Raw genomic sequence first — 25,699 nt, forward strand, 5'->3', positions numbered from 1 at the left:
AAGATAGCTTTGTATTTCTTTACCATTACACGACAGTACAGTGAAATCCTTAAATAACTGGCTGGTAACTGATGTTGTAGGTGGAAGGTAATAGGCTTTCTCCAACTGCATACCTGTATGAATTTTGGAAATCCAACGAATATAATTCTTCAAATTACTTTTTCCTATACATGCCAGGCTTCCATTTTTTGCTCATTTAGTCTGACACAAGCGGTTTCTGAAGGTCAGCTCCACTTAGTTTCTTCACTCTGCTTGTTATTGACAATACAATTAGTGCGATTTGTAATTGAGGCACTTTGATTCAACTTTTTTGATCTTTTCTATTCTTACCACTTGTAGATAATGTAACTAGTATATTTTTCATAATAGTTTTGTTTCGATTTATCTACAACTGGCAATGACGTGAGGAGTTATTAAATAAGACTAGACTCATCCAGTTTAGTAACGACCAGCGAGCCATCTGTCATCCAACCAACCAAAACATTGATGCGTTTTAAACTGTTATTTAATTTCGCATCGAGATTGCATATGACAAATCTGTTGCGTTAGATGTAACTGACTGCAGCGCGAGCGTGAACAAAAGCCCGTCGACGAGGTGCGCAAAACGTGTATCTCCGCAATACCACCTTAAATAAGCGCCTCGCATAGGCGCGGAGCGAAGCGGATGGTTCTCTTCGGAAAGTAGTCCACCTTAAGCGCACATAGTGGGTAAACGCAGGCGTAGAGCGAGGCTTCCGCTTCATTCCCAGCCGGGCTCGGAGCGGATCACTTCGGAGACAAGAGAGAGGCGCTCGGCCAAAGCCAACGGAACGAGTGCTGCAACATGTCGGAGCCAAAATACCGAGAATGGATCCTGGAAACCATCGACTCCCTGCGCTCGAGAAAAGCGCGACCGGACCTGGAAAGAATCTGCCGAATGGTCCGAAGAAGACACGGCTCAGACCCGGACAAAACCAGGGCTGAACTAGAAAAACTGATCCAAGAGCAAACTGTGCTGAAAGTTAGCTACAAGGGGTCCATTTCCTACAGGAACGCTGCTAAAGTGCAAAGAAAATGCAGAAAGAGAACGGAGCAAACCCCCGACAGCAGCAGCGGCAGCGGCGAGTCTTTGGGTGAGCACGGCAAACACGCCAGTTGCAATAACAACGGCGACAGCGCGCTCAGCCTCACGGACCATGAAGAGTGCGAGGATAAGGAGCCAGAGGAACGCGGGGCGAGCCCGTGTCCTGACCCCCTGCCTCAAATCTCGCCCTCCGCTCTCGAAAAGGAAGAGCAGATTTTACCACTACCTAGCGGAAACAGTTTTGTTAGTTGTGGCGCAACGGGCTACTCCGCTGGGAGCGTCAAAGCAAGTGCATCGAAAGACAAGAGCTTAGTCGCTGAGGCGGGGGCAAGCGGCTCTTCTTCCCACCGCGATGCTGCTTCAAGTGCGAACAGACGGGCCGAAGGAGACGAGACGCTCGGCCACGAGGGCAGCGATGAGGATGGTGATGAGAAAGAAGAGAAAACTTGCTCAAGCTCCAGCAGTCCGCCTCCGAGAAACAAGCCCCCCGCGTCCCCCAAACCCAAACTCAAGGTGGGGGCAAAGGGCTCTGGGGCGCGCTGCTCGGACTCTCCGGATGAGAGCAGCGCTGATCTGGGCGACAGGCTGGTTGCTGCGGTGCGAAGTCTGTCCGAGAGACACCGGGGCTCCGCCGCAACACGGGGCCACGCGCCGCCGGGGCTCAAAGAGATCCTCGGCTACCTCAGCACGCAGCGAGGGGTGCCCGGGGAGAAGCTGACCCGCAACCGCGTCAAAGTGGTGCTGGAGCGGGAGATCGAGAGGGGTCGTCTACGCAGGACCCGCCTCGGCCACATCACTCTTGCCGCGAGGGGGATGGGGGCGGCCAAGCCGTCCGCGCGTCTCCTGAAGAGCGCACTGCAGGACAGACATCTCGCGAAAAAGGTAACTTAATATTTCCAACACGTCCTGCGCAGCGCGCAGCGCTACACCCCGTCTCCGTATAAATAAATGATCGTGCTTTGAGAAAAGCGAAAGAAAAACACGCAGGACAAAAAACAGCTCCGCACCATCCGATTTCCGCTCTTTTCTCGCGTGCAACTGTGCGCCAGAACATACAAACTGTGTGTGTCTGCGGCAAACAGCGTGTTTTTGTGCTTGTTCTGAGGTCGTGTTTTGTGCAAACGGTGGGAGAAGCGACACCTCGATTGTGTGTTCCGCTAGACACGCAACTGTCTGCGTGCCCTGTTTCACTTCAGCGTCTCGGCACAAAAGGTGCGGACTCGCGCTCGGCAGCGCCCGCGTGCGTGCGAGACACCGTCGCTTCTCTTGTTCCGCTGCTCTAACAGACACTCGTTACACAAAAGCGCGCTCGTCGAGAATCAGACGCGGAGAGTGCGCTGCAAAACACTGATGTCTGCGTGAACTGCGCGACATCAGGATTTCACAGGCAGGGCCGATGATTATTGTTGCGTTATAAGTTGTGCTGGATATTTTTCACTAGGCGGTGTCTGTTAAGTTAGACGCGCACGGAAAATGTAAAAGGGAGGGAGGGAGGGGGGACCCTAGGCTCGCGTCTGTTTTCTCGGGCGAGCCGTCGCTCTGTGCAATACTTCGGTCATACGAGGTAAAAGCAGTTGCGATGGCGGAAATTCGCTGCATGACGAGCCAAAGCGGAGCGCATCCTGCCTCTTAGTTCCGTTCCGTGCGGCTCATCCAGTCAGTTTGAGCGATCAGCGTTCATCGTGTTTCGTTCTCTTTTTTTTTTTTTTTTTTTTTTTTGCGCTGTTATCCTCTCTGCGTTGAGCAGATTTCTCAAGCACTGTCCCGCTCACTTACGGACTGTGGTCAAATTGATTATGAACCCCACTGAGTTACTTAGTGCGTGGTCAAATCGCTGCTGTCTAATCAAAATCACTGGCAAGACAATCTGCGGCGGATGCTTGGGCAGTTTGTGTTGTTCTAAGGAAAAACCGCAATTTGTAAAATCCTGCCGACGACGGAGGTCGCGCAGGAGGACACGCACAAAAAAACGAGGGACGCGTCGTAACCGCTATTTGGCCTTTTCAAATAGTGGAGGCGTCGAGAGTGTGTAGGTTTTTTTTAATTTTTTTTTCTTCTTCTTTTTTCCTGTACATTTGCAGCTAATGTGATGCAAGGTACAGTCACGATTGAATCCATTCCCATCATTGAGATCTGTAAAATAAAGCGTTCAGTAATGCTCTATAATGACTACTGTTGGTTAAAAGTCCATTAGAGCTTTTTGAAACTGTGTCTCTATTCCCCCTTGTCAGGAGGAGGTGAAGGAAGAAGAAAGGATGGAGGTGGAGAGTGAGGAAAATGGCACAGAGGAAAACACAGTGGGCTCAGCGGAGGATGTTCCCAACACCATCACTGATGAAGGTCCCGCAGGTGTCAAAGCTTGCACTGACCCGACCTCACCTGACATGGAGGTCGAGAACGATAATGGCACCAACTCACCACTGACATCTGAGGGGAAATCCCAGTCATCTTCATCGCTGGAGACGTCAAACCAGTGCTCCTTACAGCAGGAAGTAGACGTGGGTGGAAGTGAAGGTACTTGCGCTGTCTCTGTTTCATGACAGGAACATTTTCTTAAGTATTTTTGTCTGGTTTTACAGTAAAACATGCTTAACATAAGATAAACTGTTTAGAATAAGATGGAGAATAGATATTAAATTACATATTTGGTGTCCCATGGACAATTATTTTTTTATTGTCCTCCTCTCTCTTCACTGTTCCCACATCTCAGACCTCAAATACTAAGTTGCTTACTGGCCAATAAGACCAGTCTACCTTTCCATAACTGAATATAAAACATTATGACCAGTCTGCAACTGGCCCCAACCCTTGTAAGATCTCAAGTACCCTTGTAAGACACCCCCCTCATATAACAACAACAACAAAAAAAACACTCTTTCTCATTGGATCTAAGCAAATCTCATAGGTGACCTAATTTGATCTCAAAAAAGTAAGTTGTCACCTAAAGGTGAGAAGTTTGCATCTATGTGCTTTGTTTTACTATTTATTCACTGACACCTTTCCTGTCCCTGTGCTGAGAGAAACTGGGAGTAAGTGCAGGCATTTTCTTCAGCCTGAGGCTTATTAATTTCACTCTTGGTGTGAAAGAGCCTTTACAGTCACCAAAAATATAACTTTTGGGTTTTCTGTTAATAAAAGTAAATAAGCAAGCCTGGCCCCGGTGACAAAAAGTAACGCAAAAGTAACATAATGCATTACTTTCCTTAACTATGCAATATTGTAATGACGGTTTATATAGTGGGAATAAATTGTTAAATCTTTTGTTTTAATCAATTAAAACCAGTCATCATTAAATGAAACTTGAACAATACAAGAATTTCTGACCACAATGGTTTTTAACGTTACACACAAATCTACGCGTTAATACGCTCGTTGCACTTTTGCTAATATTCACTCATTCAGTGTTTAAGTATGGGCTCCCTTTCAATTCTTGAGCTAGAATTTGAATTAAATAGGCCACACCCCACAGGAAGTTAAGGGACAGGAAGTGGAATTTATTGATGCACTGTACAGCTCAGAAGTGTTGACCTAATACAGCCCTTATCAAAGCTAATATTTTGATAAGATTTTTTGAACAAACAATACTTTATCCAGAGGGGGAAGTCCTTCTGAAGTAGAACTCTGAAATTGGCAGACGTACCTGTGAGCAAGTCATTAAATATTTTAAAGCTATGGAGGGTGAAAGTATTATTATAAGTGCTTTTTGAGGGGTGTTTGTTCACCCTGCACATAAATCAGATTTGTTGTTTATACTCAGGCTAGGTGATGAAAACATCTGTTTGTTCAGACAGCCAATATCTGATGTATCTACATCAGTTGCCACAGTAATAACTCCAGATGATACCTAGAGTTTCAGAATGAAATGTATTCCCAAAAATCCAATTTTAATCAAGTTTGTAAAAATCAGTCTGTACGCTGCCAAAGCATTTAGAACATGATTTTGCCCAGATGGCATTACAGCTGAAGATGGCGAATTGTTTCTGTGCGAGATGCTTGGAAAGTGCATGTGGAAGGTATTTTTGAAGGCAGTAGGTGGATGTGAGCACAGGGTATCCACAGGTGCAGCATCAAGCAGTACTAGGTTTTAAGTTCTGTTTTGGCTTTTTTATGGAACATTTTTGTAAGTTTTATGTGGAAGCCAAGGAGCCCACAACTTTTGCGCCACAATTAAAATAGTGTTCTCGAATGTATGTAACAAAACTGCTATTCCAAGTGCTGGAATTGAGTGCTTGAGTGTGTGATGTGGGATTTGTGCTGAAGGAATCTGTGTGAACACAGACATGGGCTCCCTGTAGATGTGTGACAAATGTCTATGTTTGAAGTCTTGTGTCATGACAAGAAATGATGGCATTAAAATCTCTCTCTCTTACACTTTCAGAGCAGACAATGTCTGTGGAGCCTGAGGATGCTGGTGCTGAGAAAAACGCAGATGCGGCTGATCAGCTACATCCCAGCATTGAGGTAATGCGCAAAGTTTACTGAAGGTTTTAATATCTGATGTCTTTCTCCTATTCCAGTTTTACTGTGCAGAGACATGTAGGCCATTTGTAAGTTGACTTCCTGAAGTGTGGCTCTATCACAACATTGCTCTGTTTGTCTCAGTGGCCTGACATATCAATTGTCGGCTTAATGAATGAGTTCAACGGCAAACAAAGGGGTAATGGGAGTGTTTTACAATATCTATTTTGGAAACTGTTTTTTTTTTTCTGAATATATTTAGAATATGTTTCACATTTACAATTCTGTCTGTCATTTCCCCTTATCCTAGTCTTTAATATAGTCTTACTGAGTGCATCTCTTTTTATTTTTCTCCCTCTTTCTCCTTTAGGATCAGGTGATTGCGATGTCAGAGACTGTAAAGGCTCCATCGTCAATACCTATAAGAAACTGTAAGTCCTTAGAAAAATTTAGGTTACTTTCTGATAAAGTGTGTTCATATGTTTATGTACTGGTGTCTGTCAGGGCTCATCCACACGAAGCCAGAGCTTTCCCTATCCGATCTTTATATCCGATCCATAAACATTAGCCTGACTACGTCAGACTTCGTACTTCCGCTCAATTTCATTTCGCTTCTGTACTCAGTCTGATATAGCAAACCATCTCCCAGTTTATCTCCGGCTCAGCAGTAGCCGGGCCAACCAACGAACAGAGGGTGGGCTGAGAGCCGTGACGTAGACTCTAAGCGCCAAATTTAAGATTGTAGTTTAGGTTTGGGAAATCTAAAACGACAGTGGACATGGAGACACGGGATGCTATTCGCTCTGTTGTGGAGAATGTTACCGGCATTTGCCAACTGAAGCCCGAACAAGAGTGTTTGGTTCACATTTTGAATGGAGGTGATGTTGTGGCCCTACTCCCGACAGGTTTTGGGAAAAGTTTAATTTATCAACTGTTACCGATCGTCATCGAGAAACTGGGGAGGCCAAAGTCCGGCAAGGCGATGTGTAGATTTACTTCACATAATCTGCAAAAGTCATTCACAGCCATCTTCACTCCGGTATTTCGCTCGATGGTTTTGTTTTCGCCGCATACCTGTGTATACAGCGGAAGTTCGAGGCGGCTTAGCCGGCGCATAACATACATCATAACCAAACGTTATGTGATTGGCTTACGGGGACACCAATGATTTTAAACTTCAGACTTCGCTTTGCTTCGTAGACAGAGTCTGGTATTACCAGGCTACATAAACATGGCGTCGTCTCAAGAAATATCTGCGTACACACGAAACCACTGAAACGACCAGTATGTGGCACTGTAATTCTGCCACAGAGGTACACTAAAAACGGGTTAGGGTTAGACTTGGAGCATGCCTATAAACCTTGCACACTGTATACAAGCCCAACACAACAACAAGAAAAGCTAGTAAAGTTAGTAAAGCTAATAGGCTCAGTAGCTTCTGTGGCACGAACACAAGCATGTAGTCCACCATCGTGAAGACATCATCGTTTCACAAAATATAGATTGACTGTACATACATGCCGTTTTCAGATTTATCCACCCTGGGACCCAGTTTAAAAAAAATAGGCTCCCAAAATTTTGTCTGGACGAAACGCCGATACGATACAAATTTTTTTTACGTATACAACTAAACGTGTCTCCGTGTGGACGGGTCCTCAGTGTGTCCTGTCTCTTGTGTATGTGTTAATGTATGCATCTCCATGTCACTTAGTGTTTTAACTCTGTGTCTATTGCTCTGCATGTTTGTGTGTTTATGTATATTGCTGTGTGTTATTCTGTTGTTTGTTTTTAATATAGCTGTTTAATGTCATTCTGTGATTTTATATAGTTTTATGTAATTCTGTTGTTTTATATATATATATTTAAGGTGTTTTATGTAGCGCACTATTCTGTTGTTATTCTCTTTCAAATAGACCACGTACACACTGCAGCTAAAGTCGGTTGTCAGTTCACCTTTTACTCCTTAATCGTGTTCTGTACACACATAATTCACTAAAATACAGGAGTGACAGAAACTCCAGAAAAATACAGGTAGTGACAACCGCATTTACGGAAATTCTATGCAGTGTGTATGGAACCGAATAACTAGTTGTTAATGACGTATTTGAATATGCATCAGAAATGTGTCTTTGTTTGTATGTGAGATGCAAGAAAATATCAGTGAAAAAAAGTCTTAACCTTAGCACATTTTGACACGGGACTGGTTGTGCTCATGAGCCCTGCGGTAGTGTCAGTGTTGCCAGATCTTCACAGAAAAAAACAACACACAAGGACAAGCACAAAAAACCCCCACTAAAATACCCAAATGCTTTGTTTTATAACTAAAAAATAAAAATAAAATAATAATATCTCATATTCGCAACAGACCACTTTATTAACTCCATAAAGCAGTGTTTCCCTACTTTTTTTTAGGCACCCTTTGGAAATTTTAACAAATTTGTGGCACCCTGCAAAATTAATTTTGTCACAGTACTTGAATTTCTAACTTCCATACGAAACCTTGAAAATTATAGATATTCGGTACAGCAGGGAAGAACTGCAGAATATACTGTCATTCAGATATTTTTAATATTATTCATTTTTTTTGTCCATCAATGGTGGCAGTCAGTAGGCTAATTTCTAATTAAGAGACCAATTTATATGAAAGATTTTAATGTAGGCTTTTATTCATATGTAAACATTTAGTTATGTTTAATTACCATTATAACTAGCTATCTCACAAATGTTTGCTCACTCAGTGTATTTTTGATTTTACAGTAGGGTAATCTTGTTGCAGTAGCACTAGACAGCTTGATTTCAAACTTAGAATTGAATAAAAAATGACAAGTAAGCAGTCAGTAATAAAATAAAACAAATTTTCAGGTCGGTCTAACAGTAGGGCTATAAAGAGATTTTTTTTTTTTTTTTTTTTACCAATTATCCAAATAATGTTTAGTCCTAGAAAGCTATTATTATCAGAACATGTGAGCATAACATAATGGTTAGCAGATCAATGAATGAGAGGGCAGCGTTACCAGAGTTGCCTATATACCACACCATGCTACAGCACAGTAGGGCTATTGCAAACAGAAACAATACTATACTACATAGATGTTTCCTGTCGGCTCGATATTTGAGTTGACTTTGCTGTTCCGATGAGCATGAATGGTGTTGGAGTGGTGAGCACATGAATAGAGTGGAATGATACGCAGAGCGTCACACCATGTGAAAGTGAAACCTGCGGGGAACTAATTTCCGGCAGCCGGAATTTCGGTGCATCTCTAATTATTGGTGACATCAGAAATGGATATCATATAATATATGTTTTTTTGAACATTTTAACAATTTAAAAATCTTAAAAAAAGATTTTTTGACATGGTTGGGAAACACTGCCATAAAGTGCCTATCTTTATGAGCTAAGACCAAACAACATGCCTAAAAGCACTTGTAAATATGGGGACATGGCAACACTGCAAGACAGCGTTCTCTAAAGCAGCCTCCCGAGCATAGACCAAACACAGCACGGCTGGCAGTGGTAGTTTAGTTAAAATCGACAGACAAAAAGCGTCTTTAGCCAAAAAATGGCAGATACCAAACAGCTAAATTTGTTTTTATATATACATACAGTGTTTCCCACAGACTTCTTTGTGTGGTGGCACTTCTCCTGGGGAAAATATATACATAACAAAAACAGCAGACGGTCTTATAGAAAATGCAAATTCATTCTCTGGCAGCAGGAGGTGCTTTGAAAAAGCCAAAATAGCGGTATCCCTGGTGACGGCTGTGAACAAAGCAGCGCTGTGCTCATGAATGCTACTTTATCAGACAATATAGGAAAGATGAAATGAAAATGATATTTAAACTTTTCTGAAAATAGTTGGTTCGCTTCAAAAATCCATTCATATAAAACACCTGCACCGCATTTTTATTTTGAAACGTGCAGTGCTCATGTTTATTCAATTAAGTTAAAGTCTTTTTGAAAATCTATTTGTGGTGGGCTGCCACAAATAAACCAATGTATGGGAAACACTGACATATTTATGTTTTGTTTCATGTACATTTGATTTTTATGCTCTACTCTTCAGTAAGATTTGTTTGAATTAATTTAATACTTTTATTTAGCATAAATAAATTCTGTTCTTTTGAACTTTCCATTCATCGAAGAATTCTGAAAAAAATTATCACTTTTTTTCACAAAAATAGTCGACAGCACAACTGTTTTCAACATCGATAATAATCAGAAATGTTTCTTAATCAGCAAATCAGCATATTAGAATGCTTTCTGAAGAATCATGTGACACTGAAGGCTGGAGTAATGATGCTGAAAATTCAGCTCTGATCATAGCAATAACAGCTAGTTGTAACTATATTACCGCCTTCACTGTATTTTTGATCATATAAATGCAGCCTTTGTGAGCAAAAGAGACCTCTTTCAAAGTAATTATTTCAACCTTTTGACCTGAAGTGTACATGAATTGCTTGCTTACATCAAAGCCAAGAATGATTTCTGAAGGATCATGTGAAAGAAAAAAAAAGAACAAAAAAAAGTTACTTCGAATTTCATTAATATTTAACAATATTACTGTTTATGCTGTGTTTTTAAAAGACCTTACCGATCCAAAAATTTTAAAAGGTGTTGTATCAGTCTATATATATATATATATATATATATATATATATATACACATACATACTTGTTTATGCATTTGTTTATATAGTGTTTTATATGTGTTGTGTCATTCTGTTATTGTATTGTAGTTGTGTTTTTTTGTGTGTGTGAGTGTGTATTTTTTGTTTTATATAGCTGTGGGTGTTGTCTGCCTATCAGGTTCAGGCTGTAAGCTGGAAGTGGGAGTGTCGTCATGTCTGCTGACTCCCTCTGCCTCGCCAGGAGCGGCTGAAGAACGAGGGATGAATGAAGGAATGTGAGTACCACACAAACAAAACAGCAGAGTGAGATAGAGAGAGACAGGGTAGCACAGAGAGAAAAGGCTTTGTTTGAGGGGGGGGGAACAAGAAATGTCTCTGTAAAACACCTACTGACCTTCTAACAGGAATTGCCAGAATTGAGTCATAATGAAAGAAATGAAAACTGAAGATTGAGGGTTGACTTTGAGTCATGATATAAAATTATCTTTTGTGTCTCCAGCGTACATTTGAATTTTTTTTATATGAATAAATATTAATTCATGTTTTCTGTGCGGTCTCAGAGGTGGCTTTGTGAAGTTGGAGACGAATGGCATGAGCCCGGTGGACTGGACTGTAGCAGACGTGGCCAGCTACTTCACCGCGGCTGGATTTCCAGAGCAGGCGCTCGCTTTCAGTACACAGGTGCGCTGAACTGAACTGCATGATCCTTGAAGAGTTCAGACGTTACTTTACTGGACTTAAGATAGAAGTTATGCTATAGATATAAAGTATAACTGAATCGTTGTTCCTGACAGGAGATTGACGGGAAGTCCCTCCTTCTGATGCAAAGGAATGATGTGCTGACAGGCCTGTCAATCAGACTTGGTCCCGCCCTAAAGATCTATGAAAGACACGTGAAGGTTCTGCAGAGGACCCATTTCCAAGATGACGAAGCTTTCTGCTGATGCACACACACACACACACATACACACACATATATATTAGCTATTGTACATGACAAAGTAACTCGCATGTACATACACCAAACAATATTTACTCATCCCAAAACGCGCATATTCCTGAAAACATTTAGTATGACTGTACAGGACTTCCTGAACAGAAACAGTTTTTGTTTTCCTCACACACAAATGTATATATATTTTTTAATCAGTAAAATGAAAAAACCTGAGTAAAATGAATCAAACTAAGTAGAAGAATGGAGTAAGTTTGGGAGGACTGAAAAGAGAAAAAAGATCTTCTTTTTTTTTTTAAGAAGCATCAACCATTTTTTTGAAAAGACTGTGCAGTTCTGTGCAGTTAATGCTGCTCTGATGGATAACACTGTTTGGATTGTGATATTCAACCCTGAATTAATTTCATCAAGTGGATTTTTTTCTTTAGTACTTATTCAGTCCAGTTGGGGGAGGAAAAGAACATCATTTTTTGTGACCTCGCTGGTTTCAAGATTGCTATTGAAACCAAACAGGAGGCTGGAGGGTTTCCACTGCGCACAGAACGTTTTGTTAAAAATGTTCCTCCAATGTAAAAAAAAAAAAAAACTGTCTGGTTACAGTTTGAAAGAAGTCAATTCTGATTGGATTTTTGTTCTTGACTTGTTAACACTTTTGCAATGACACTGAAACCCTTGTCTTCCCTCAGTGATAGACTAAATGATTTCTTCCTGACATATTGAAATGATCTTGAATGTCTAATGTTCCTTCCAGTTTTCTTGTCTCTTGCACCGTTATGTCAGAAAAAGAAGAAAAAAAAAACTGTTTATGCAGATCTTCTGCACACAATCGAGTGGGCGCATCTCACAGAGGATCTCCCTTTAAAGTGACTGACTCCTTTAATCTCAGATTTGACAGCCATGACATTGTGGCCCCACATGTGGAACATCACCATTGATAACTGAGCATAACTTTTGTAAATATCAATCAGTTTTTTAAGGTGAAGTCCAAGTTGCGAAGCAATGACGATATTCCTTCACCAGCAGTTGAAGAATGTGTCTGAATGTCCTCAAATGCACAGAGAGCCCGAAGCCATGCAGCTCTTAAACTTTACAGCTTGTAAAATATATATGTATCAGTCCATCAGATGAATATTGTGGGAACTGAGACAACAATTTGTGTAAAACAATCAAATAATAACGTAAGGGTCCATTTAACAAAATACAAGAACTGACTTGTGAGAGAAGGGATGTGGAAATTGGACACATTGAATTGCTAATATGTTTGTTAACCTGCCCTTTAGCTCCAGTGTCTTTTGTGTCGTTAAACTGATCGCATATACAGATGGAGCCATCACACTTGTAAATGGGACTGTTACTGATTCTGTCACTAAAGGCAGGTTCATTTGCATTGTGAAGAAACCAATAGGTCAGTCTGATTTCAGATAATAGTCTCCTTTGTTTTTCCTGACAATTGTAGCACCTCAAATTCTTCAAACTGTCTTGATTTATTTATTTCTTTGTAAGTTTGTTTATAAAATATTATCTTCATTTTTATGACGTTAACTACCTTCTCTAAATTTCATAGAGCTCATTGAAATGTTGATAATGCCTGCAGTTTTTCTGTTCATGCCTTTCACGATGAACCCCTTTTTACAGTGACTTATTAATGAAGAGGAATATCAACAAACCCCTAAATCTGAGTTTTCTGTGTTCTTAGCAAGTCTTTGTAATAAATACATTAACAGACTGCACAAAGCAAAAGATAGACCTAATTAAAGACAAGAAGCTACAACTGTTGTTAGAGATTTAATGTTCAATGGTTTGCCAGCAGAGGGTGACATGGATATTGAAATGTCTTGGATCCAATTGTAAATGCCATCAGGGTAAAGGTTTACATACAGCCATAAGTTACAACATTAGACCAGCATCCATATTGATGAACTCGAAAAGAGTTTGAGAAGAATAATGCATTGTCCAATCATTGTGTAAGTTATTGATTGTCCATGTGTTTCTTCATTTGTGCTCTTTCTAGTTCATTTTGAGTAACTTAAGTCTTACTCTGACTGAAATGAACAGCAACTGTTTCTGTATTTCTTTTTATTTTATTTTTTTGCTGTTTCTATTTATCTCAGTTGTTTTGTAAAGAGAAAACGGAAAGCTTTTTGATTACTCGCATTAAAAAGGACATTCCAGATGGCTGCATCAATGAACGTTTATGAATCTTTAGACTGTTTGTGAATGTACGTTAGAAGGAGGACAGGAATGTCTGGAATGAGCTGGGTGGGAAACGCAATGCCCGGGTGGGAAAGACGACAAACGCATTTGAAAACAATGGAAAACTGAAAAAGATTCATAAATACTCACTGTTTGTGTACATATGCATGTAACTTGGGTTGTTGTGCCAGAATCTTATTTATATGTGAGGGGATGGGTTTCAGACGTCCAGGGAGTAGCGCAGGCTGCCACACAAACACATTTTCTAGGCATGGAGCCTGCGATCAGGGACAGCGTCACACTTTGTACAGCACTGCACTGAACTAAGGACTACAGACTAGACCTGGACTACAAACTTCTGACCTCTAGGATAAGGATAGGCTGATTTCTGATCGTCTTTGTCCCAGCACTGGCTCTTTTCCTCAGTTAAACACCTCTAGCCTGATCTGCAATGCCCGCCACTGGAGCCTCAGAGTGAGTATAACTGCTGAGCTTTGGGTTTGAGTGTGTGTGTGTGTTTGTTTGTTTAGATTGAATATGTAAGATTCTTCAAAAAAAATTTTTTTTTTAGTTGATAAACTTTTCAGTTGTAGTTCATTGTAGAGTTAGCGTTTGTCTCTTGTTCAGAAAATTCATAATATTTATCATAACATGAAAAGTAATGTGTACGTGTTTGTGTTTGTGTTTGTCTGAGTAGTTCGATCTTAGCTGTAGACATAACTTTGTTCTAAAAACAGATCAGTGTCACATGAAGAAACAGGAGACCAGACAGCAGTGTATGTTTGTGGATTTGTATTCACAGTAGTGCCACCAAGAACTGTTTTCATGTTTCATTCTCCTCATTAAAACTCAGTTACCATTATAAAATTGGTTTTAAACCTTGGTATGGCCCAATTTTAATGTACATGAACTCGAAGTTCATTAGAACATACCTATATTTCTATATGTTACGTTTTATGCAGTCTTGGTGCTATTTTAGTGTACAATTGCTATGCAGGCTATTATAAAAAGTATATGCAGTGATTTATAATATCTCTGGAGTGTATATAAATATATTCTGAAGAAAGATGCAGCAAAAAAAAATAAAAATAAATAAGCGGTAGGCTTTAACATATGTGCTGACTTGGCTTTTATGAAGAACTGTGCATGTACTTCACTGTTTATTATTAATGTTGTGGAAAATTGGATTGTGCATTGATATAATGTGTGTGTTGAACAGTCCAAAATCGGAGGATTTCTCCACTGCTATTCTGAAGCAGAAGATTCGACCGAATCGACTCATCGTGGACGAAGCCAACAATGAGGACAACAGTATTGTGTGCTTGTCACAGGTAATCTATCTAGTTTTGTGTGTGTATCTGATAGAGTGAAGAAATTGCAGTGTGCAATTTATATCGCTAGCTGCACCCAATTGCAAAAGCAGTCAGTTTCAAACCGGTTTCCCAAACATGTGCATGTACTGCAAATCCCTGCATGAGTGTTACAGGTTAAAATGGAGGAACTGCAGTTGTTTCGGGGAGACACTGTGGTGTTACGCGGCCGGAAGAGGAGGCAGACGGTCTGCATCGTTCTCACAGACGACACATGTGTCAACGAGCGTGTGCGCATGAACAGGGTCACCCGCAACAACCTGCGCGTGCGTCTCGGTGATGTCATCAGGTGTGCGGTGATGATGACATAAGGTCTTACTGTTGGATCATTAAATACATTTATTTCAAATTAGAGGCCTTATCTGCTGCTGGTGGTAAAGCAAAACCACATCTACCGCAGTGCTCACTCATATGCTTGTGTATACAGCATCCATGCTTGTCCAGATGTGAAATATGGGAAGCGCATCCATGTTCTACCCATTGATGACACTATCGAGGGGCTAACGGGCAACCTGTTTGAGGTTTTTCTAAAGCCGTACTTCCTGGAGGCCTACCGACCTGTTCACAAAGGTACACATGTTCATTCAGTGTGCTGAATATAAGGATATAGGAGTTTGGTTTTGCATTTGGGTTAGGTGTAGTGTTAAGTGTGGTAAGTTTAGATACATCAGGATTTAACGTTTTTGGTTATTTTGTAAATCTTTAAAAAACATTTCAGCAGGGCACCCACACCTGGAAATTCTACACACACAAAAAGTAAAGAAAACAATACAATTTTTGCGACCTGTTATTATTCTGCACAATCTATCAATTAGTTTTACTTTTAATGATTTTAGTACTTCACCTGCAGCTATTTTATCAGTTAGTTGCCAAGGCAACATTTCAACTTTTTTTTTTTTTTCAAGTTTAGATTTTTCATCTAATAATTTGATTGCTTTACCTCAATTAACAGAAGCTATTTTTAATAGATTTAGTTTTGCTTAAGATTGCTAACACTGCAACAGACAACAACTACAAATTCACAATTATGACCCTGGACCACAAAACTAGTATATTTGTAGCAATAGCCAACAACAAGTAGTGTTGTCAAAAGACCCGGTACTTCGGTACCAAGTCGGTACTGAAGAAATGAAAACGTCACGGTACCAAGTTGTTTTAAGTACCGGTGGTACCGAGTACCCGGTCAACCCGGTTCTTGGCGTATGATTTCCGCGATGCAGAAAACGCGGACGGAATCTCAGAATCCAGTTATTAAAAACGGAATTTATAGTTTAGCACGGAATGTCACGGAATTTGTCAAAGTTTAGATGAATTAATCAAAAGTAGGTAATTTCACTTAGATCAAATCGCGATATGGACCAGTATCTGCAAATATTAAGCCGCAAAAGTCGATTCAAATGTGAATCCTGTATGTTCTGCGAGTCTCTGTGTGAGTGAATGAATGGCAGAGACGCGCGGTTTTGTTTACTATACACTGAAGCGCGCGTGACGCTCGCGGTGATTTCAGCATCTGCCGTCTCAGTGAGGACATAAATACATAAACAACATCTCCAGAACTGCTCTGAGAGTCACTTCACGAGCATTTTACGGTTTCATTGAGTAAAACCAGCGTCAATTTAAATGTATTCACGGCAACCCGTCAAAATAAAAGTTCGGTTTAACTAAAGACATTGTAGGCTACCATTAGGCTACTATTATTTAGTAGAATGTATGTGATAGGCTACTACTACTACTGTTGAAAAAATTAATAAAACTTAATTTTTTAAGAAATAATCACTCAATATTTCTTCCATGTTTTAATTTTAATAGTAAATCCCCTTTATTTACCAAAAAATAAAATGTTTAAATTTCATTAATTAAAAGACAAATTAAATTTGGGTGAAATTTGTTTACTGTTTTTCATACTTTTATTACTTGCGGAAAAACTTGAAACACAATTTTAAATAAGTATAAAGAATGGCACTGATTTTAATACATTTTATTTTTGTTTGACTTTATTAATTTAAAAAAAATGGTGTGTTTTTTAATTAGCATGTTTTTGTGTTTTGCTTTGGTACCGAAATTGGTACCGAGAACCGTGGATTTTCACTGGTATCGGTACCGAATACTGAAATTTTGGTACCGTGACATCCCTAACTCATAGCATGGGTCAAAATTATCGATTTTTCTTTTATGCCAAAAATCAATAGGACATTAAGTAAAGATCATGTTTCATGAAGATATTTTGTAATTTCCTACCGTAAATATATTAAAACTTAATTTTTGTTTAATAATATGCATTGCTAGGAACTTCATTTGGACAACTTTAAAAGTGATTTTCTCAATATTTAGATTTTTTTGCACCCTCAGATTCCAGATATTCAAATAGTTGCATCTCAGCCAAATATTGTCCGATCCTAACAAACCATACATCAATGGGAATCTTATTTATTCAGTTTTCAGATGATGTATAAATCTCAATTTCCAAAAATTGACCCTTATGACTGGTTTTATGGTCCATGGTCACAATTTAGTTTGTTTTAAGATTATGCTTTGTGCAGATGATATTTTCCTGGTCAGAGGAGGTATGAGAGCAGTGGAGTTTAAAGTAATAGAAACAGACCCCGCCCCTCACTGCATTGTTGCCCCGGATACCATCATCCACTGTGAGGGAGAACCAATCAAACGAGAGGTATGTGTGATTTCATCATACCTGTACAGTTTCTCCATTTCAATGTCTGCACTCCGTCATGTTGTCATATGTTGATGGTGCCAGGATGAAGAGGAGAGCCTGAATGACATCGGGTATGATGACATCGGGGGTTGTCGTAAACAGCTGGCTCAGATTAAAGAGATGGTGGAGCTGCCTCTCAGGCACCCCGGCCTGTTCAAAGCCATCGGAGTGAAGGCAAGAATCACTACACAATCACTACACAAACACTACAAATCTAACAATATGTTTCTCCATTTTATAACTTATCTAGACATTTGCCTTTTTTACGTTCATTTGTAAATAAAGATTTCTCACACATGCATGTCGTTCCTCAGCCTCCGAGAGGAATTCTGCTGTACGGTCCTCCCGGTACGGGCAAGACGCTGGTGGCTCGTGCTGTTGCTAACGAGACGGGAGCTTTCTTCTTTCTCATCAATGGTACATACGCACACTTGAAAGCCACAGTCTGAAACTGCCGCGACTGTTGTTTGCCCTGTAATAACAGATGCCTGCAAACACTAAAACTCTACTACAGAATGCAACTAAGCAGCTTATTGACATTTTTACATTGACTTCTAGATCACTTCATGTATTTACCTTGAAAAGCCAAACAGATGATCCTTGCGACAAAACGATTTTTGTTCTTGAAGAAACTGGCAGGTCATATTGTATTATTGTGCCAGATATCAAGTATCAATCACACTGATATATTTCCAGGGCTTTATGCAGTTTCCAAGATGCATTTCCTGTGGCGTACACTGTTACTTTTGTATCCCAGGTCCTGAAATCATGAGTAAACTGGCAGGAGAGTCTGAGAGCAACCTGAGAAAAGCTTTCGAGGAGGCTGAAAAAAATGCCCCTGCTATTATCTTCATCGATGAACTGGATGCAATCGCTCCAAAACGAGAGAAGGTAAGGAGAAGAGGAAGAGAAACGGGAGTGTTACGTAACTGTGTATAGTCTGATGTTTGTCACTGGTTTGATGGTTATGCCATGTCTGTAGACTCATGGTGAAGTTGAGCGGAGGATCGTCTCTCAGCTGCTCACCCTGATGGATGGCTTGAAACAACGCGTTCATGTTGTAGTTATGGCAGCCACAAACAGACCCAACAGTGTGGATCCTGCTCTTCGGCGTTTTGGTGCGAACATACACATATGCAGATACATAACATTCACGCCGAGAGTTATCTGCATCAACAAATGAATGGACCAAAATACACTTTCTACAGAAAGGTAAATTGTAAAAGTTGTGTTGCAGGTCGTTTCGATCGAGAGATTGACATTGGCATCCCTGATTCCACCGGCAGGTTGGAAATTTTACAGATTCACACCAAGAATATGAAACTATCGGACGATGTGGACCTGGAACAGGTGAGGATGATGAGATGACGAAGGGTCTAATTCTTGTCAGATATATAATAACTGGACATTTCTGTTGATGGTAGATCGCCGCTGAAACACACGGGCATGTGGGAGCAGATTTGGCTGCTCTGTGTTCAGAGGCAGCGCTGCAGGCCATCCGCAAAAAGATGACCCTAATTGATCTGGAGGACGACAGCATCGATGCAGACCTTCTCAACTCAATGGCCGTCACCATGGATGACTTCAAGGTAGAAGTCCCGTTAAGACCCAAATTAAGACGATAAATAGACCCGATAAGTCCCAAATTCTTATAAAGTTTTCCGAATATGTACTTGCGTGTTCACGTTAATTGCATTTTTAAGAAACGCATGTAGAAAAGGAACAAACGTTTGTAACCTCGCACACAGAAATCCATCTTATAGATATGATACATCAGTAAGATGTATCAGCAAATACATCAGGAAAAGCCAGTCGCTTCATTACTCTGCGTGGTCATGCAGGGCTTATCTTATCTTTTTTGTGTGCAGAAGCCCTTCACCAAAGATGAGGTAAATAGCGTTGCAGACAACACAAGCGAATCCATGATTTATTAGGCTATTTTTATCAACCTATCACATTTATTTTTCCAATCACTGGTCACAACTGAAAGCTGAACTCAGCTTTTTCTCAGATATTTCTCCAACAAATTCAAACAATAAACCATCTTTTTGATCTTATTTAATGTTGTGTTGGAGTGCTGCCTATGAGGCTACTGGCTTCAACAAATCCTTCTAATATTAAATTATGCATAGTGATATTGCGTATACTTGGACTGACAGATGAAAGCTGTAATGCAACTATGCAAAAACCTGCTGTAGCTTCATTACAACTGCACACGACACGTAAACATTGCACATGTAAACTCTTGAGGAGACATGTCCCTCAAGATATCTGGGGTCTTTTTTTCTGTATAAAAATCTGGGAAACCTTACTTCTCAATTGCTTCCTATTTCAATCTTATTCCTGTCTAGGAGAAACCATTGAAATATTAAAGATGTCTCTTTTGTGAATATTCTTTCCTTTGGGAATTATATCTATTGGTTTCTGTCTCTTCCAGTGGGCTCTGAGTCAGAGTAACCCATCTGCTCTGAGGGAGACGGTGGCGGAGGTTCCACAGGTAAACTGGGAGGACATTGGAGGACTCGATGAGGTGAAGCGAGAATTACAGGAGCTTGTCCAGGTAAAACCTCAAACATACAAACGGGTATGAAATGGTTATTTACTCTCTCTCTAACTCACTTTGACTCTCTCTCTGCGTTAAGTATCCCGTGGAGTATCCTGATAAATTTCTAAAATTTGGAATGACTCCATCTCGAGGAGTTCTGTTCTATGGTCCACCTGGATGCGGCAAAACCCTATTGGCTAAAGCCATTGCCAATGAGTGCCAGGCTAACTTTGTGTCTATTAAAGGTATGTGTTTGTGAGAGAAACTAAAGTTAAAGTAAAAATATGCTGAGTGTGAGTGTATTTGTGTATAATCATTTCCAGTGTTTCCCATACATTGATTTATTTGTAGCGGCCCGTCACAATATCCACATTGACTGCCACAAATATCCACCGCCCCTACCATCAGCTCCCTGTCTCACACACACAAGCATGAATTTTCAGACCCTTTTAGTGACATTTTTCCATAAAAGGTACATACTGACAAACTTAGCGACTGTTTTTTAGATAAACCTTAGCTATCATTCAATTGGAAGATTTGGCCTGTACTGCCCCTAGGTCTGACTAAACTATTTATACTTGTTTTATGTATGACAACAGAAAATATGTAAATGGGAACAGCTTTATTGGGCATTCAGTTATATTACAGTATTTGACAGTTCAGAGAGTAGAACAGATCCGAAGTGCCAAAACTTGTCTTAAATGCAAACTTGACGCAATTGTGTCATAAATATACAAATTAGTCTCACAAAATCCTGTGGGAAACACTGCTTTCTATATTTTGTATTGATTGCAGGCCCAGAGCTGCTCACCATGTGGTTTGGTGAATCAGAGGCAAATGTCAGAGATGTGTTTGATAAGGTGAACAAACTGCTGTCAAAGACTATAGCATTTTTTACACCTGGTTTTAACATCCTTCAGCCAAGACATATTGCAGTTTATACTTGGTATTAACATGTGCCTCAGATGTGCTTCCTGTGTGAATCTTCAATTTTTCAGATCTCATTCTGATTTATATCACACACTGCTTGTGTTGTTGTGGTATCAGGCACGCCAGGCAGCCCCATGCATTCTGTTCTTTGACGAGCTGGACTCTATTGCTAAAGCACGAGGTGGCGGGGCTGGAGATGCAGGAGGTGCGGCTGACAGGGTCATCAACCAGATCTTGACAGAAATGGATGGAATGACCAATAAGAAGAACGTCTTTATCATTGGCGCCACCAACAGGTGACAAAAACTTGTTTGTGCTTGCAATTGCTGGCAGTGGGTAGAGTGACTAAAAGCAGTGGCGGTTTTTGGCATGGGCGAACCGGGCAGCCGCCCGGGGCGGCATTTTTTCATGACACGTGGGGGGGGCACAAGCACTTAAAAAAAATAATAATAATCTGCGCCGCTAAGCGGATTTCTATTATCTATCATATAACTGTGCGGGGAATTGGCAAATTGGCGCCCCTGCTTGCTGAGAAGGTGCTGTGCACAGAAGCTGTGTGAGAAGTGGAAAGGGGAGGGGGGCGCGGGGGACAGTTCACCTCTCCCAAATGGGAGGGACAATTAGTGGGACAAGTGGGCTAAAGTCAGTCACACCTTGACTTTCTTCCAAAGAACGCACATTTCATTCATAATATTAAAACACAGGCCTATAATTTGCACGTTTTTGTTTTTTTTTCTGAATTGTGTGAAATGGCTAATAAAAATAGGTAATACAAAATGATTATGTGGAAGGGAATTGGTTTAGTCTTGACTTCTGGTCGTGAGTGACAGTGTTGGGGGATGGGAAATCTGTTGATTGCCGAGTGCCAAATAAACACAGAGTGTTTATTATGTATATAGAGTGTATTTATTTAAGTTCTGATAACTTATACTGTTTTGTGCAGAATTGTGTTTTTCAAATGTTCTGTTGAAGGATTTGTGCAACTGAGAAATATAAGCTTGTCTTACACTTATATTGTTATAGTAAAACATGGCTGTTTGTGCAAAATATTTTGCAAAAACGCCTACAAATGTTTTTTTGTTTTTTTTCTCGGATGGGGGGCGGTTACTCAGAGGGGGTCTCGCCCGGAGAGTAATTCAATGTAGAACCGCCACTGCCTAAAAGTAAGGATAAAGTGAAGAAGCCAAGTGCTCAGAGTTCTGTCTGTCACTCTTAGGCCTGATATCATTGATCCTGCAATCCTGAGGCCTGGTCGTTTGGATCAATTGATTTATATCCCTCTACCTGACATGGCCTCCCGCAGTGCCATCCTGCGCGCCAACCTCCGCAAATCCCCTATCGCTAAGGTAATTTACACACAAACTATGTATGCATGCATCTCCACATGAAAGCACCACTAACTGTGCATTTCTTTGTGTGTTTTTCAGGATGTAGACCTGGCATATCTGTCCCGTATAACAGAGGGATTCTCAGGAGCAGACCTAACTGAGATCTGTCAGAGAGCCTGTAAGCTTGCTATAAGAGAAGCTATAGAGGCAGAGATCCGTGCTGAGAGACAACGCCAAACCAGGAAAGAGACAGCTATGGTTAGTGCGTATGTGATTGAAAAAGCCACTGCACCATGGGGGGTTGGACACAAATTTAAAGAGAATGGTAAAATCCTGGTTCCTGAATACGCATGCATAAAGAAGAACACATGCTGAATATGGTGGTTGTAGAAATGGAAATATCTCCTTTCAGTGTTTTTTTTTTTTGTTTGTTTACCCTACAATGTGCTTGTGCATTTATTGGACCAGTCTGAAAAATCCAGTTTTGGTTTGTGATTTGAGCTGAAGAAGTAAAATTGGTTATATTATTGTTAGATTGTATTGCTGTTTTCAGTCTTACTAATCAAAGGTCAGATGTTGAACAACAATCCTTGTGTCTTTTATCTCATGTTGAGCAGACCATATGTATCTTTTCCTCATATTTATGATAGGTCAGAACCCTCAGCTTTATATCGATGCGTCTTAAAATTAGATTACTTACATATATATATATATATATATATATATATATATATATATATTGGGGATATCGATTTATATTGTGTTATAAAACGTGTGTTATAAAAAGGTTTTAAAACATGTTTTATACTGTATATTGTGTTGTGTACTTAGAGTATGATATAATCTAAAAAAGGAACATGTATCCTGGTGACTTCAAACCTGTGCATCATACCTTCGTACCTGTTTCCAGGATGATGATTATGACCCGGTGCCTGAGATCAGGAAGGATCATTTTGAGGAAGCCATGAGATTTGCTCGTCGTTCTGTCAGTGATAATGACATACGGAAATATGAGATGTTTGCTCAGACTCTTCAGCAAAGCCGTGGATTTGGGAACTTTAGGTACTCAAACACATAAACACACAAATCACTAGCACCTCATACCACTTCATACCTCATTTTGTAAGGTAAAATGCCTCTCTTTCTTTCATTATTTGACTCATCTGCAGGTTTCCTACAGCACCTCAATCAGGTGGAGGTCAGGGGTCAGGCCAAGGCTCTGGGGGTCATTTCAGAGATGATGGAGAGGATGATCTCTATCAGTAATCAAAGTCAGTTGTCTTCTACCAGCCCAAAACCTGGCGTCTGCGACAGTGAGAGAAGAGATGAAAATCACTTTCAACTGAAATCTGCACATTGTGATAATTATTAGTATAGAATAACCAATATCGGTGTAATTTCTCATTCTGACAGTTTTTAATCTCTTGCCAGAAAGTGACAGAAAAATTCAATTGAATGTCTATTACTCTCATATTAAACTATAAGATTATGTTGTTAAATACAGTGAGGAAAATAAGTATTTGAACACCCTGCTATTTTGCAAGTTCTCCCACTTAGAAATCATGGAGGGGTCTGAAATTGTCATCGTAGGTGCATGTCCACTGTGAGAGACATAATCTAAAAAAAAAAAAATCCAGAAATCACAATGTATGATTTTTTAACTATTTATTTGTATGATACATCTGCAAATAAGTATTTGAACACCTGAGAAAATCAATGTTAATATTTGGTACAGTAGCCTTTGTTTGCAATTACAGAGGTCAAACGTTTCCTGTAGTTTTCACCAGGTTTGCACACACTGCAGGAGGATTTTGGCCCACTCCTCCACACAGATCTTCTCTAGATCAGTCAGGTTTCTGGCTTTGAGCTCCTTCCAAAGATTCTCTATTGGGTTTAGGTCTGGAGACTGGCTCGGCCACGCCAGAACCTTGATATGCTTCTTACAGAGCCACTCCTTGGTTATCCTGGCTGTGTGCTTCGGGTCACTGTCATGTTGGAAGACCCAGCCTCGACCCATCTTCAATGCTCTAACTGAGGGAAGGAGGTTGTTCCCCAAAATCTCGCAATACATGGCCCCGGTCATCCTCTCCTTAATACAGTGCAGTCACCCTGTCCCATGTGCAGAAAAACACCCCCAAAGCATGATGCTACCACCCCCATGCTTCACAGTAGGGATGGTGTTCTTGGGATGGTACTCATCATTCTTCTTCCTCCAAACACGTTTAGTGGAATTATGACCAAAAAGTTCTATTTTGGTCTCATCTGACCACATGACTTTCTCCCATGACTCCTCTGGATCATCCGAATGGTCATTGGCAAACTTAAGTCGGGCCTGGACATGTGCTGGTTTAAGCAGGGGAACCTTCCGTGCCATGCATGATTTCAAACCATGACGGCGGTCCCAGCTCTTTTCAGGTCATTGACCAGCTCCTCCCGTGTAGTTCTGGGCTGATTTCTCACCTTTCCTAGGATCATTGAGACCCCACGAGGTGAGATCTTGCATGGAGCCCCAGTCCGAGGGAGATTGACAGTCATGTTTAGCTTCTTCCATTTTCTAATGATTGCTCCAACAGTGGACCTTTTTTCACCAAGCCGCTTGGCAATTTCTCCGTAGCCCTTTCCAGCCTTGTGGAGGTGTACAATTTTGTCTCTAGTGTCTTTGGACAGCTCTTTGGTCTTGGCCATGTTAGTAGTTGGATTCTTACTGATTGTATGGGGTGGACAGGTGTCTTTATGCAGCTAACGACCTCAAACGGATGCATCTAATTTAGGATAATAAATGGAGTGGAGGTGGACATTTTAAAGGCAGACTAACAGGTCTTTGAGGGTCAGAATTCTAGCTGATAGACAGGTGTTCAAATACTTATTTGCAGCTGTATCATACAAATAAATAGTTAAAAAATCATACATTGTGATTTCTGGATTTTTTTTTTTTAGATTATGTCTCTCACAGTGGACATGCACCTACGATGACAATTTCAGACCCCTCCATGATTTCTAAGTGGGAGAACTTGCAAAATAGCAGGGTGTTCAAATACTTATTTTCCTCACTGTACATGTGTTGATGTGAAATGTGTGCCAGACAGTAATAAAGAAAATGTAATTTCCATCTTTCTAGTAGAAGACACTTACTCAAACAAGTTAATTTTCAAACTTAGCTTAATTTATGTTTAATTTACCATACTATTTTAAGCAAACATTATCTGTCTTACTTACCACAAAACAAATTTGCAGATGAATTCAGTTGTTTTAGTATGTCAATAAAAATAAATAAATAAACATTCCCTTCGGGTCCGCATCCAGGCCTGACAGTGTTATTAATCTTTTAAGAATCATAAATACACACATTAATCCATCAAATAAATGAAATGGACCAGAGCGAGTTGACTGTCCGTTAGTTTTTGAATTTCTCTGGCGGGCTCGCTCTCCGAAAGAAGCCAGACGCGCGAGCGGATTTCAGCTGGAGCTGGAGAAGAAAACAGTTTTATACGATTTTTTTTTTTTTTTGGTTGTTTATA

At 40.4% G+C, this 25,699-nt stretch overlaps 2 protein-coding genes and 1 long non-coding RNA gene across 9 annotated transcripts; 2 read left to right on the plus strand and 1 right to left on the minus strand.

Moving 5' to 3' along the window:
• Positions 1-629: 629 nt before the first annotated feature.
• Positions 630-13,275, plus strand: samd1b (sterile alpha motif domain containing 1b). 4 transcript variants are annotated; one of them, XM_058774168.1, is made up of 7 exons: positions 647-1,945; positions 3,295-3,577; positions 5,442-5,524; positions 5,892-5,952; positions 10,305-10,425; positions 10,711-10,831; positions 10,945-13,275. In XM_058774168.1, exons 1-7 carry the CDS (start codon positions 824-826, stop codon positions 11,092-11,094), a joined length of 1,941 nt encoding a protein of 646 aa, XP_058630151.1. In that variant the 5' UTR covers positions 647-823; the 3' UTR covers positions 11,095-13,275. The 4 variants fall into 4 exon arrangements, 3 of the variants coding, with proteins under 3 accessions (XP_058630169.1, XP_058630151.1, XP_058630158.1); XM_058774175.1 differs by having other exon boundaries at positions 650-1,945; positions 10,329-10,425; XR_009270901.1 differs by lacking the exon at positions 10,945-13,275 and having other exon boundaries at positions 630-1,945; positions 10,259-10,425; positions 10,711-10,830.
• On the minus strand, positions 3,457-23,436 carry LOC131539558 (uncharacterized). 4 transcript variants are annotated; one of them, XR_009270905.1, is made up of 5 exons: positions 23,296-23,436; positions 23,074-23,164; positions 17,673-17,850; positions 17,358-17,528; positions 3,457-3,592 (listed from the first exon to the last, which is right to left on the minus strand). It is a non-coding gene; the product is annotated as an uncharacterized LOC131539558 (long non-coding RNA). The 4 variants fall into 4 exon arrangements; XR_009270903.1 differs by lacking the exon at positions 3,457-3,592 and adding an exon at positions 10,958-11,087; XR_009270906.1 differs by lacking the exons at positions 3,457-3,592; positions 23,074-23,164; positions 23,296-23,436 and adding exons at positions 10,958-11,087; positions 17,955-18,129.
• Positions 13,396-25,479, plus strand: zgc:136908 (Transitional endoplasmic reticulum ATPase). The gene is made up of 19 exons (XM_058774158.1): positions 13,396-13,769; positions 14,515-14,626; positions 14,782-14,954; positions 15,093-15,235; positions 17,206-17,336; positions 17,421-17,552; positions 17,693-17,795; positions 18,136-18,269; positions 18,361-18,496; positions 18,616-18,728; positions 18,803-18,967; positions 19,816-19,938; positions 20,021-20,168; positions 20,719-20,783; positions 20,971-21,149; positions 22,070-22,199; positions 22,281-22,439; positions 23,092-23,243; positions 23,351-25,479. The coding sequence occupies exons 1-19, from the start codon at positions 13,747-13,749 to the stop codon at positions 23,445-23,447; spliced, it is 2,418 nt and encodes an 805-aa protein (XP_058630141.1). The 5' UTR covers positions 13,396-13,746; the 3' UTR covers positions 23,448-25,479.
• Positions 25,480-25,699: the final 220 nt, after the last annotated feature.

The sequence above is a fragment of the Onychostoma macrolepis genome, chromosome 01, assembly GCF_012432095.1.
Source record: "Onychostoma macrolepis isolate SWU-2019 chromosome 01, ASM1243209v1, whole genome shotgun sequence".
Classification (NCBI taxonomy): domain Eukaryota; kingdom Metazoa; phylum Chordata; class Actinopteri; order Cypriniformes; family Cyprinidae; genus Onychostoma; species Onychostoma macrolepis.

Excerpts from the sequence above, each read along its gene's own strand:
- zgc:136908 (XM_058774158.1), top strand. The coding sequence starts at position 13,747 with ATGCCCGCCACTGGAGCCTCAGA. Across the intron at positions 15,236-17,205 it reads CTACCGACCTGTTCACAAAG|ATGATATTTTCCTGGTCAGA; the intron begins GTACACATGTTC and ends TGCTTTGTGCAG. Across the intron at positions 22,200-22,280 it reads GCAAATCCCCTATCGCTAAG|GATGTAGACCTGGCATATCT; the intron begins GTAATTTACACA and ends TGTGTTTTTCAG.
- samd1b (XM_058774168.1), top strand. The coding sequence starts at position 824 with ATGTCGGAGCCAAAATACCGAGAATGGATCCTGGAAACCATCGACTCC. Across the intron at positions 5,525-5,891 it reads AGCTACATCCCAGCATTGAG|GATCAGGTGATTGCGATGTC; the intron begins GTAATGCGCAAA and ends TTTCTCCTTTAG. Across the intron at positions 10,832-10,944 it reads CGCTCGCTTTCAGTACACAG|GAGATTGACGGGAAGTCCCT; the intron begins GTGCGCTGAACT and ends TGTTCCTGACAG.